The 13,420-nt window shown below is 45.0% G+C and overlaps 1 protein-coding gene across 1 annotated transcript in view; it reads left to right on the top strand.

The window, feature by feature from the left end:
- WISP1 (WNT1 inducible signaling pathway protein 1) overlaps positions 1 to 4,789 on the top strand; it is a 35,589-nt gene extending 30,800 nt beyond the window's left edge. The window contains exons 3-5 of the mRNA XM_010576903.1: positions 1,674 to 1,931; positions 3,721 to 3,914; positions 4,419 to 4,789. Coding sequence (XP_010575205.1) covers positions 1,674 to 1,931; positions 3,721 to 3,914; positions 4,419 to 4,718 — 752 coding nt within the window. The 3' untranslated portion in view covers positions 4,719 to 4,789. The remainder of the gene's footprint in view (positions 1 to 1,673; positions 1,932 to 3,720; positions 3,915 to 4,418) is intronic.
- Positions 4,790 to 13,420: the final 8,631 nt, after the last annotated feature.

The following is a 13,420-nucleotide window of genomic DNA, read 5'->3' as shown; positions in this document are numbered from 1 at the left end:
TGGATGCCAAAAGCTAGGTCTAGAGAATCCAGTGCATGCAGGACTACAGAAACAATAAAATTTGTGGAAAATAAAGATCTTGAAAGAGCTAGGAACTGGTGTTGGGAAAGGGAATGGACTGAAACTGTGGGAAATTCAGGCTGTATCTGGACTGGCGTGCTGAGGTGTGTCCCAGGATCTGGTCACCTGGACATCAGCCTGCTGGGAGGCACTACAGGTCTCCTTTTGTTGTTGGCTTTTCTCTGCACTGAAGCAGAGGCAGCAGGGTGCTGAGCATGTGCCCAGGTGGGGACACCAGTATTGTGCACGTGGGGCCAGGAACAGGGATGTGCTCCCAAACCGCCTAATTTAGATGGAGACTCAGCAAGGTTCTGCATGAAGGCATTCAAGATCCTCTTTGTCTGTGTTTGGGGATGTTCTCATGATCAACCTCTTGATATATGAGACCTGCAGGAGGCTGAGTTAACACAGTCCAGGAGGGATATGCAGGTAGCAAAACACCAGGAAATACAGCATTTTCTTGAACTGTCATAATCTGGGGTGTGCACACTCAGAAGTTTAACTGACTTCTCAACTCTGGCTCCATCACTGAGTGATGTCTCTTCAGTACAAAGGCTGAAGCATGATCAGAATCGGAGCTGAGCATGAACTGGAGATCTGGATCTGTGCTTCAAATTCCAACAACCCTCATCTTGGTGCAGAAGAAAGGATTTGCATTTGATGTTTTCATTCAGCCCATTCTAAAAATAGGAAGCCTTTGCAGAATTTTAATCCAGCATTTCAATTTGCGTTGGCCTTAAAGCAGCCACATTGCAGCTCCATTTCCGACCAGACTTAAAACTTAAGCAACCTGATCGGTGTGTACACACTGCCTCCATGTGACCAAACAAGAAACTGAAGTTTGAATTTTCTATTAGAAGATTTCTGCAAATTGGTTCCAAATAACTGTCCATAACTTTGAAAGACAAAAGTTGCTTCTTTTTGAATCAATGGGATTCCTGTTCATGGGCAATCAAAAAGCTTGATTTTTTTTTGTGATTTTATTTAAAAATATACATCAAATACTGATTTCCATGGCTCTATAATATGTTACTTCATTTTCCAAGAAAGCTATTCTGTGATAAACTCCGTGGGATCTAATTGCCTAAATATAGGAATCCAGTGCCATTTTAGGTGCTCCTTTGCTACCTTGGCTGTCCACCCCCTTCTGCTTCAGACGGGTACAGGTGTTGTGAAGAGCTGTGTCATATTTGCAGCTCCATGTAGTCCTCTCACATGTCCCTGAAAACCTCAAATTTCACTCAATATCCGTTTTAATTACTTTGATTGCTCCTACTGCGAATAACTTGTACCAGCATGCCATGAAATGATTTTTTAAGTGAGCATTTGTGGTGTGGATAAAACTTGTTTTATTTTCTAAGTTCTTTTTTCCATGAAGCATTAAAAGATTCTTTTTTTTGCTGTGATTCAGAATGACAACAGTTTCCTAGACGGTGTGACCACATTTGGCTCAGCACCATGCTGAACACGTCGCCACGCAGCACTGCCCTGTCTCCGCGTTGGCTCCGTTAGCCCAGGGAGCAGCTTGGTAAAGAACTGCATCAGCGCTGTTTGTTGCCAGCATTATTTTAACGGTGCTCTGTGTGTCTTTCTCTCTTTTTCTTTCCTTTCAGAGATTGTCGGTGTAGGATGTGTCCTCAATGGAGTCAGGTATAACAATGGGGACACATTTCAGCCCAACTGCAAATACAACTGCACGTGCATTAACGGGGCTGTGGGCTGTATTCCCATGTGCACAAATTCACGTCCTCCCCTTGTCTGGTGCCCAAACCCGAAGCTGATTAAGATGGCAGGGAAGTGCTGCGAGCAGTGGATTTGTGATGACTCCAAGAAAATCAGGAAGACGTCTCCACGCCACATCTCTTCTGCAGGTATGGTGGGAGCGAGGTGGACCTCTCCTTTGTCATCAGGCAATTGAAGTCAGAGTCTACAACCAAAGTATCAGCTTGTACTGCCAGACATCTGGTCTTTGTGTGAACAAAGCACAGAGACTCTTATACAGCACATAGTGAAGGACAGATCATGCAAACTCCAGTGGTGTGCTCGAACTCCTTAGCAGCAATATGAGATTCATCAAACATGCTCGTGTGACAAAGCCCCCTCTGAAGCACACATCTGCTGGCACTTTGAAGATGTAACAAGTCCTTATTACTTCACCTTTTATGTTTCAGTCTGGGCCCTCTGGAAAACAGAAGAGTCTCAGTTTAATTTGGGACTGAGGCTTTCTGTCTGGGTTATATTGCTTTAGTAGTATGATTTTAAAGTTCCTGTATCTTAGTAGTCCCAAATTTACATAACACCTTGAAAACAGTTGTTGTGGAAGTTTCACTGCCATTTGGGCTAAATTGTCTTTGTGTTAGTACAGTTTTTCAGCAATTCTGGACTGATGACATTATTGAACTACCTATTTTATGTATCACATAAGGTATCTTCTTTCCTCATGCTCACATTCATAGTAAGGATCATACAGCCCACTGCACAGAGGTGGTCCCATTTGCCTCAAATATGGTCCCAAATGCTTAAGGTGGGCTCACATTGCCATATGTCTTAAATTTATCCTCATAACAGCCCATGACGCAATGTAGTGATGTTAGGCACATCAGCTCCATATTTTAGACTACCTCACAAAAACAGAGCTCAAGGAGACATAGAATGCTTGTTGTAAACCAGGATTTTGGCTCCTTGATGATAAGGGATTTTTTTCCCAATCCTTGGTCTGTATTTTTGTTGCACAAAACAAAGCCTCAGTCTCCATTTTGTGGGTTAAACCCACCCAAGTTTAGCCCTCACTTCTGTCCCCAATACCTTTGAACTGTGAGGTAGGTCCAAATTCAAAACATCTACTACTGAAATTGGCCTTATGTCTTCATGGCCTGTGTCCCAAAATGGGCACAACACAGCTTTCCTTGCCTGACTTTCTCTTATAAGTAGAAGTCTTATAGAAGTGAGACTAGCATTTATTAAATTTAATTTAATAATTAGTATAATAATGAATACAATAGTGAGCAAGCTCAATGCAGCAGAGTTTCTATCGGTTTTGCCTGTGGGCTGCACTGTGAGTTGCAGACCAGTGGGGACTTTGGCTGAGGCTGTGAAGGAACCTGAACTGGGGTTGTCGGCTACTTTCAAAACAGAGCCCCCCCTTTCTTCAAGTGGCTGCCGAGCTCCCTGAGAGCTATTCAGGCTGCTCTTCCTCCCAGTGAAAGGCTGTGGCTGCTTCCCAAGCCCCTCAGCCATTCAGCAAAGACTGCCGACCACTTTCTGCTACAGGGAATCAATTGAATGGGCTCAAGAAATAAACCTTCATGGTGAGACCAGATCTCATCCCTTTTCTGCGCTGGCTGGCGCAGGCTTCTGTAATTAAGTGTTTGTATTGTGGGAGCACCTGGGGGTCCCAAACAAGGACCCCCTTGTGCGAGGCTGCAAAGGGGAATAAAGAAATGAGCCCTGGCCCCGAGTGCTCGCAACACTGGAGGGTCTGACACAAGTAGGTCAGCGGCAAAGGGGGTGGGATGAGGAGGTTCACAGGAATGCTGAGCCACTTCGCTGTGATTTAATTATTTGGGTTAGTGGCCTGAATGTGTAATGAGCTCGGAAGGGGGTGTTTAATATGGAAAGCTGCCCCAGCTGAATAATGTGGAGTTAATCTGGTCTCTGCAGCATACGAGGGAGAGGATGAACCCTGGCAGAAGAACTGCGTCGTTCACACCTCACCCTGGAGTCCCTGCTCAAAGACCTGCGGGCTAGGCATCTCCACCAGGATTTCCAACGACAACGACCAGTGCCGGCTCCTGAAGGAAAGCCGCCTGTGCAACATGCGGCCCTGCGAGGTGGATATAACAAAGCACATTAAGGTGGGGACTGTTTCTTCGCACACCTCTTGAGCTTTGCCTGGACACGGGGTCAGCCTTAGTTTGGCAGCATGCAGGCCTCTGAGGGCTGCACTTCTGCATGGACTTACTGTGCTGCAGAGAGGTAAAAACATGTCCTCCATGTGCTTCCACATGCCGGTATGAAAACCTTCCCCTGAGAGCTTTAGTTCCAGCCAAAAGGTCCTTGCAATGAAAGGCAAGTCAAGTCCGCCGTGCTTGCTGCTAGTTCAGACAGTCCTGTGACTCAGCTAGTGGAAAAGCGATGGTGCACTGCTGGTCATGGCTGTGAACTGTATTTTGCAAGTATCCTACTTGCAGCTTTTGGGTTCATATGTCTAAAAGTGTAAATCTGTCACACGCTCTAGATCAGGGCTGTAAAAGGCTTCCTAACAACGGCTTCAAAATATTGAGAAGGTGGTTTGTATGTCCTACCTGTGTCAGCAATGAACATTAACCTGTCTCTTTTTCTGTTCTTCTCTGATTTAGCCTGGGAAGAAGTGCTTGGCTGTCTACAGGGCCAATGAACCAATGAACTACACCATCTCAGGATGTGTGAGCAAAAGTCCATATCGACCCAAATACTGTGGCGTCTGCACAGACAACAGGTGCTGCACACCCTACAAGTCCAAGACTATTGAAGTGAGGTTTCAGTGCCCAGATGGAACTGAGTTTTCCTGGAAAATCATGTGGATCAATGCTTGCTTTTGCAACCTGAACTGCAAGAACCCCAATGACATCTTTGCCGACTTGGCTCATTACCACGATTACTCTGAAATCGCTAATTAAATTGGCTGAATGCTAGAATTGACCCATTGCTCTGATTTTACAGAGGTTTTAAAATAAAAGGAGAATCTTCATCCACTGCCAATGTACAATTTGTTTCTTCCTGAGTTAGGATGTTAAATGTCCTTGTTTTGCCACACTCTTTTTGGAGAGGCCTTGAACAAGCAGGATTTTCAACTCTAATAGACCTCCATCCATTAACGGCAGCCAGAAATTCCTCTATGCACAGATTCCAGGACTTAAATGACAGTCCTGTTGGCATTGTCATTTATTAGGACAACTGTTTAATTGCCCAAATGAAAAAACCAGCACACTAGTATGACAGCTAAAGTATGGCTGTCAGTAGCTTAGACATGAGATTCAGACATCTTTACTGTCATTTCTTAATTAATGTGGTCTAAGCTGGAAAATTAGCATTGGCATATATGTTTTATTTTCAACATTTGACTTCAGTCTTTGATGCTGCTGACCCTCAGGACTAGACTCTAGTCTCTGTCACACTAAGATTGGTCCCAGAACTCCCCCTCTGTCATTCCCCATCAGATCCTACCCCATGGTGAAATTCATGGGAAAAGCCTAAGGAGAAGAAGGTTTCTCCCGAAATCTCTGTGCAACAAGTCCATCTCTGACTGCACTAGGCTGGGTCAAAGAACTTCTGTGTCCTGCTCTCCTTGGACTCACCTTGATCTCTTGGAGTATCTTGTGCCAGGGACATTTTCACAGTTTCTTTACCTGCTCTGATCTTGAACAGCCTGAATGCTCTGAATCCAAAATGGTCACCCCAGAGCTCATATTTTCAGGATAGATCCCCTTACCTGTGGATTATGTATTGCTCCTAGGCAAGCTCTGCAGACCTGAAGGGTGAAATAGAGAGAGTCAGATAAGAGATGAAGGACAATACCTCATGTGCCCTTTTATTCACAGAGAAATGGTGTGGTCTGTGCCTGGGGACCACCACCTCCTCCTCCCTGTGGTGTTGCCAGCAAACACGTCCTGCTTCCCACTGCCACCTTGCCAGCGACACATACCTTCGTTTTGCTCCTTTTTAGAGGAAAGGAGACACATGCTAAATGAGAAAATGGGTGTTAGGCTTCCCATCAGCTCTGTGGATGAGTGGATGCAAAAGGAGAGCACAACCCTTGGCGTAGCTTCTGGTGCATTAGTTGCAACTGGGCTGCCACTTAGAGTAAACATCAATGTAAACATTTTCTGCAGAAGTGTTTTCACATGCAAATGTCAGCTAAGAGAAGAAAAAAACTGTCATTACCTTTCCAGGCAATAAATTTATCATCACTAAAGGATGATGGAGCCAGTTTTTTCTCCAATAAATTGTTAGAACAGCAACCATGCACCATGGCACGTTTGCTGTTGCTTCACTTGGGAGAGTAGAAGGGTGTTTCTGCATGAGGAACTGTAGTTCTGCTTTCAAAATCCTGGTTGCACAGCAGAACTGCTGAGTGGGACATGGTTTGGAGTTTGGACCAGTACAGGGCTGAACTTTGGATAAGGCAACTGTTTTAAATCAGTCACTTATTTTGCTTTAGTTTCAGTTGGCAAGTTGTCTGTCTTCATCTTGAAAACCCAGAGGAAGCTAGATTAGTTCCTGGGAGACATAAAACTTTCGGGCTTTGATAAATTAAAGCTTCTTTTGAGCAGGCTGAAAATAATGCAATCCCTATGTAAAAACATCTAGGAAAAATGCTGTATATCTTCAAAAGCTGTTAACTTCAATAGCATCTTTGTTTGGATACAAGGATTTGGCCCATAAATTTTTCATAGAGCTAGGTCATTCCTTAACTCAAGGCTTTTACTATTTCTTTTTTGAAGCTTCCAGGAAATTGCCAGTGGCAGAAAAGAAGGGTGGTCCCTGTCTGCATGTTCCAGTGCAGGTGCAAAGCGCCTCTCCTATCTGTTCCTCTGGTGATAAGGAACATGAGGAGACCAGCACTTTGCAAGATCTAGCCTCATGACTGCCTTTCGCCTGGATGATGTGACAAGAGAGGTCACATCTGACCTATTCACCTCCACCCAAATAAGAGCTCAGCACTTGCAAGACTGAGCATCTTACATTTTAAACTCCACCACTTGGTAAAAAAAGGTCCATGGGAACATATGAAAAAGAGGCCTTGGCCAAGAAGTTGACAAAGTTTTCCAAAAGGCAAAATGGTTTGTATTGAGGTGCTTGGTAGGGAAGCCATACTAGGACCTCTTTCTCAATCAGATCCCTTAAATGTGACTTAGAATCCTGTGTTCTTACCCATCTTAAAATACCATATATGTTTGTGTGTGTATATATATACACACACATATATGTAAATGCATATATACAAATGTGTACACGCATATATGTATGTCTATACATATATAAAACATTATATGCGTGCATTTATATAATGTATATAGTATTATATATAAAACCATCTATGAACATGTCCATGAATATATATATGTATATTTACATATACATATTCCTATGGTACAGTCCATGGTGCATAAAATGGAGTGCATATATAATGTGTGCTTATATGTATAATCAGCCTTTCTCTGTCTTACATGTACACATAAGGAAATAAGCAAACAGGATCAGAAGACATACCCAAAACTGTGGCATTTAATAGGCTTGCTTTGCTTCGCAATTAGCTAATGCTGTAACCACCGTAATCAAACGCTGCAGTGGCAGAAACACACAGCTTTCATTGCGAGATAAAAGAAGCTATTGTAAGCTAATGCATAACCAGCAGCTCCAGTATGTGTCAGTTTTTAGTGAAGTGAATGCCTGGAAACCACAGATCTTGCCCAACGCACCCAAGATGTTTCTGTTTCTAGCCTGGTTTCCTAAGGGAACAAGGCATATGCAACCGTACTGGCCATTTGTTTGTCAGGAAGTCCTTTTGTGGGGAATGTCAAACAAAGTAGGCAGAAGAGTAAAGATCTCAGAAGCATTGAGATTCCTGAAATAAAAAATGAAATAAAATAGCAGGCTGGGAAGAGGCCCACCACGTTGCCCCTACCAAGCCCATACACATCTGCCAAGCAGCCAACACGTCCAGCACGTCTGCAGCATGGCCCAACCACAACAGCAGCATTAAGGGATTTTGAACAGATACGCCGGTTGGAAACAAGCAGCCATGGAAGAGGGAGAGCTGAAGGCATCACGGATGGGGAACAGTGGTTATTACACTGCTGTAAAGGAGTTTTGTGGGGACATTAGACACAAATCTATAGGAAACCAAGCCTCATTAGCTCTACCACTTGTGCAACTGCTCCTCTGTCCTGTGACGCTGAAAGGGGAAGAGCAACACTTGCAGCCAGTGAACTTGGCTTGCAGTTTGTGGTGCACTAGAGATCCTTTGTTTTAACGGATGTTTACAAGAAGATTAGCCCTAGGACTAAGGCAATAGACTAGCCTTTAGATTCAATTCCCTCGCTTCATGTGCCCTTGGGCAAATCATGTATCTTTGCAAAATTACTTTTGTGGTTACTGTTTAAATACATCGAGGAACTGGATCCTCAAAGGCTTTCATGGATCCAGCCCTTTGCTTCACTTTTCTTCCGTTCTTCAGAGCCAGAACAACAAGGCCTTACTGTTCATTGCCTCTGTTGAGAGTGAAAGCTCCTCCTGCAGGAACTGATGCTCACTGTACGTTTGTACAGTGCCTCATACAATGGGCCCAGGTCTCTGCTGGGACCTGAAAGTGGAACCATCATCCAAAAAGCAACAATAATAGCATTGAGGACGTACCAGGATCCAAGCTGGTGTTAGACCCCTCTGGTGCAGCAGTCCAGGGAAAGGCTTGACAAAGGATGGGAGTGACAATTTTGCAATCCAGGGTAAGCCAAGACAGTTTGACACACGTCCTGCTCATGACAATCATCCTGTTGGCCTTGTAGGCTGAGAAAAGAATGGAGGATGGGATTTTGAGGGTCAGTTCATGCTGATACGAATGGCAAGACTCCAGCTAGCTCCAGTGACCATAGCCATTGGCCTTCTGTAGGGGCTTTACCAGACTCAGGATGGTGGCTCAAGGTGCCATGTGTGGGAGCCCCAGAAAGCAGGTTATCCACTCACTGAAGAAGCAAGCGTGTAACTTATAATGATGCCTTTTCATGGAGCATTGACTAGAATTTAAAACACCATTTCGGTGTGCGTGCAACTGGTAACAGGGTGTAGTGCAGTTGCTTTATTTTTGATGTGCTCACTGGGATTGTGCTGTGTATATGTAATACTCCAGGAAGACCACAATATTCAGAAACACTGTGTCATCTTGTAAATTAAACCCTGAGATTTTTTCCTCCCATTTCTTTGAAGGAATTTTAAGACAAGCAGTTTATTAAATTGATGGAGACAGAGTTCTCTCATTAACTACAGGCACATATCCATACACATACCTTTTCAAACTGTGACTTTCCAATTTAAATAGTTCTACAGAGTTATTTCTGTAAGCTTCATATGCTGAAATACATGAAAAATTAATGGGAAAAACAGATTGGTTTGGCAGTGTCAGATTGAGTTACTCCAGCTATGTAACATGTATTACTTGTTCATACAGCATCATGGTGAGGTTTTATAGGTGGCATGCTGCTGCTGCAGTTTAAAGATATTGAATAACCTCATAAGTGGTAAATGATTAATGGATCTATGACTGACACCTCATTTAGAAGATTAGGCAAACAAAAGAAGGTGAAATATGTTTGCCATTGACATTTCTTTTCCTTTTCCAATCTCCTCTCCTGGCCAATGTCCAAGTGTGCGTTTGCAATTTGTGGCAAAGCCCTGAACTGCAGGACACATAAAAATAAAAATAAATAACCAGTAATATGGTAAAAAGGGATGCTCTGAGAGCATTTCCTTCAGTTTTGTCAGCTTGGGGAAGCCGGGTGTTCCCTGACTCATATGTCCTTGTTTGCTGGTCTGTTTCTGGTGCTACATTTGTGTTTGTTTGTTTGTTTGTTTTCTGGGCACTCTTACTGGACTTGGGATAGCTTGTCTAGAGTCTTTGAGCAAAGTGGAGTGTGTTACTTAACCTGCACAAGCATGTCTTCTTTATCTGCTCTCTTGAAGTTGCAGGAGTAACCTGTTTGCAGCAGCCATACAGACAGAAATAGTTCAAACAAGGTTATTAAAGACATGGGGAAAAGCATTTAAATTAAAGAATCATTTTTCTATATCCCTGCATTTACGTATCCTCAGAGCTAACCCCAGTAAGGATTCTACCGTTTAATTCTAGAAAAAAATTACTTGTAGAGTTTTCCCACAAATCAAGTTTGCCTTCCAGCCTGAAGTAGCTTACCTGTCTCAGTAAGAATTTAAACACTTTGAGTGGCCTTCTGTCCTGAACAGCGATGGGTCTGTGTTGGGCTTGCTTATGGCTACTGGGACATTAGTCAAGAAAGCACCCTTTCCCCAGCCTTGTCCTTCAGTGTGCTTTTTTTTTTTTTGCTGGGAAGGGAAGTCCTCTGCATTTTTAAGCGCTTTCCAGCCAACTGTGCCTCTGGCGACAGCTTTCAGCAAAGGCAGCACATTTCCCTGCTGCCTCTACAGGCACCAGAAGTCCTGTCTGGCCTCTGTGTCTTCTGCTTGCACATGTGGGAGCTGCCAAGCACACCATCTTGCATGAAGGGCTTCCTGGCTGCTTTCTCAGCCACTGCATTTGGACCAGTCTGGGAAACCCATCATCTCCTAAGTACTTTGCACATTCCAGATGACGTGCTGACCCTGTGCTAGGCTCTACTTCTGTAAGATGAATGAGTGGTAGGGAGGGAATCGCACCAGGGTCAAATTTAACATTGGCGGCTGGTGGTAAAGAATTAAGATATTTTTTTTTTTAATTTGGTCACTGGTTATCATTAAAACCAAATGAAAACACACTGCAATCAGTCAATAAATGACACTTTCCCAGCTGGAGAGATTCAAGTGTAGGCCTGAGGTAAGGCAAGGGGGTCTGCCTGCATGCACCTCACCGGGGAGCGAGGGGCCGGGTGGCACCTTTGCTTGGGGCAGGCTCGCCAAGCTCGACAAGCAGGTTGGCCGTGCGCCATGCTGAAGCCAGGTCTTGCCACATGGGGCGAAACCACAGCTCAGCAGCCCCATCGTCCCTGCCCATCTTGCTGCGTGCAGGGTCCTGAGCCTCGCGGGGACCCGTGCACACGTATGCACGTACACATGCACACACGCACGGAGCCAGGGGCTTAAAGTCCGGGCTGGTGGGAGCTCTTGCTCTTCTCCGAGTGCCGTCGCTCGTGCAGGCTTTGCCTGGAGCTGCCCTAGCCCTCCCTGAGTGTGACCGCCCAGCAAACAGCCCTTCCCTCCCCCAGCCCCCTTCGCGCACTGACCTTGACCTGAATACCATAATCCACTTCAGCCATAAGCAATTGCAGAGAGTGGCGGGTCACCCAAGGATATTTTTCCAGCTCTGCTGCAGGTCACAGCTCACCGTAGTGGTGCTGCTTGGGAAGGAAGAGCTGCCTGCTACCCCTTTTCCCTTTTCCCAACCCTTGGGATCTTCCAGAGATGCCCAGTGATGTCTGCATCCAGTGTCTGATGTACATCCCACAGCCACCGGTGCCAAAAATATGCAGGGTGTATGGGGTGGAGGGCTGCCTTTTTAGTTACATCCAAATAACAACTCTCCTTCAGTCCCCAGGAGGTGCTGGGTGAGCAAACGATCCCCATGCTGAGTTGCAGGGAACAGGCATTGAACTGTTTGGCAGTTGGAATCAGAAGCCTTCCCCCCCCCCCCAACACTGGTCAGCAGCTGTGTTGTTTATAAAATGAATGGAGCCGTTAATGAAGCAACAGATAGAAACAGTGAGAGGCTGTGTTTGTCTGTTACAAAGGGCTGAGGGGGAAGGGTTGATCTCTTAAAATACCCTGACATCCTTTCTCTCAGTTATTTAAACATTAAGCGTAGCAGTGATCAGCTAGCAACGTAAAGCCTATATTTGGCTCAGTGGAAGCACTAAATCCACACATCAAAACAGCTGTTCCTATATACAGACCAGGAGAGACTTTCAATTCCAGTGGATGTGAAATAGTGCAAAATAGTGGGGGGGGGAAGCAGACAGCATGTGGGAAGGGGGAGGACCAAGTTGCAAGCAGCACTTGTGAGACACTGCTTAATGCGTTGTGTTGGTTGAAACAACAGACCACGTTACCGGCACATCGAGGACTGGAACAGATACTCTGCCCAAGATGCAAAAACAGAGACGAAGAGGATTCTAGCACTGGAGAGAAAAAATAAGCAGCTTTGCTATAAACTGTTTTCTCTCCAGCTCAGTCCATCGCTTGCAACACACGACATTAATCAGAAACCCCCAAAACACATCTAGGTTAAAGTTTCCAGCTGTTTAGTCTCTAGAGACTTCTAAAGAGGAAAGCAGCATCCTTCAGCACAAAAGTCCTGCTGCGATGACATGGTATTGACACATCCTCTCCCACTCCTCCTCTGCAAGGACAGGGAGGGGGAAAGCCATCTTGAAGTTTAGCCAATTCTTATACAGTAGATGTTGAGGCCCAGGCAGAGGTGGAAAGAACTCAGATTTCAGCAATGACATCCTTTCTACCAGTGGTTTTGAAGAACACCACTACAGCAAAGATTTGGTATTGAGATAACATTAATGCAAGCAGGAAGCTGCTTGGTCCCCAGGAGTCCTTTCTCTCCTCTTCCACCCTTTATAACCACAAAAGCACTGTGAGCTGTGAACCCTTTATTTTCTGGAAACCTGCCGTTACCCAATCTGAATTTCCTCTACGCCACAGGAGCTCCTTGCTCTGTGGTGGCCATTCATACCTTGAGAAAAAGGAGAAGCCCCAGCTCATCTTTTCTGGTTTAATGACACTACAGTATCCAGGCTAATTCTGCCAGGAATAACGCAGAACTCAGCATTTGCAAGCTCTAGGAAGGGGGTTTATAAAAATTCCTATTAAATCTGCGAGCCACTTGTATCTCTTCAGTTACAGCACAACTTGAAGATACCAGGAGATCAGTACAGCAGGGAAAGAGGAGTCATAACTCCTCAGAAAAGGTAAGACAGCACTCCTCGGTAGTGTCCTCCAGCTTTTCTGTACAGGTACATGCCGTTCCTTGCCAAATGAACACTTTTTGTTGCAAAGCTGACATTTATAGTGATCCTAGCAACTCCTCGCTGCTCAGAAGTACTCGCAGATCCCTTTGTGCTGCAAGAAGGCTTGGATGCATTCCTCCCCGTTAAACAAAAATAAACTGCCTAGACTTGACAGGCACACCATGGTGTCCTTGTGGAAGGAATGATTAGCCATTCCCAGAAAAACTCAGCGAAGAACGTAACTTTGCCCTTCTTTTGTAAGATGAGTTGGCACAGGTTCTTCCCATTTTCACTGGCACAGGCTGTGGTTAACCAAATCAAGCCCTTTGCTGGTATCAGTCCAATCATGACTGCTGAATCATCACATCTAGCAGAGCCTTGGCTCAGACATGCCAAATATTTGCTTTTGCCTGTTCCTATCACAGGATTTTGAGATACAGGAGGAAGGAGCAGTCCAAAATAGTTCCAGCAAAGCCTCAAACCCACCTGTCCCTGAAAACGCCAGTATGTTAAATAAATCCCTAGGTAAGAGCACCACATCCTCACTAACATCCCAATGCAGAAAGCACAGCAGAGCCATTTTGGTGACTGTTATCTTCTAACCACCCCCCCCCCCCCCCCCGCCACCAAGGTTTCCCGCC

This window comes from Haliaeetus leucocephalus, unplaced genomic scaffold (assembly GCF_000737465.1).
Source record: "Haliaeetus leucocephalus isolate CR32 unplaced genomic scaffold, Haliaeetus_leucocephalus-4.0 Scaffold555, whole genome shotgun sequence".
NCBI classification, from domain to species: Eukaryota; Metazoa; Chordata; class Aves; order Accipitriformes; family Accipitridae; genus Haliaeetus; species Haliaeetus leucocephalus.
This window is presented reverse-complemented; position numbering and strand designations above follow the sequence as displayed.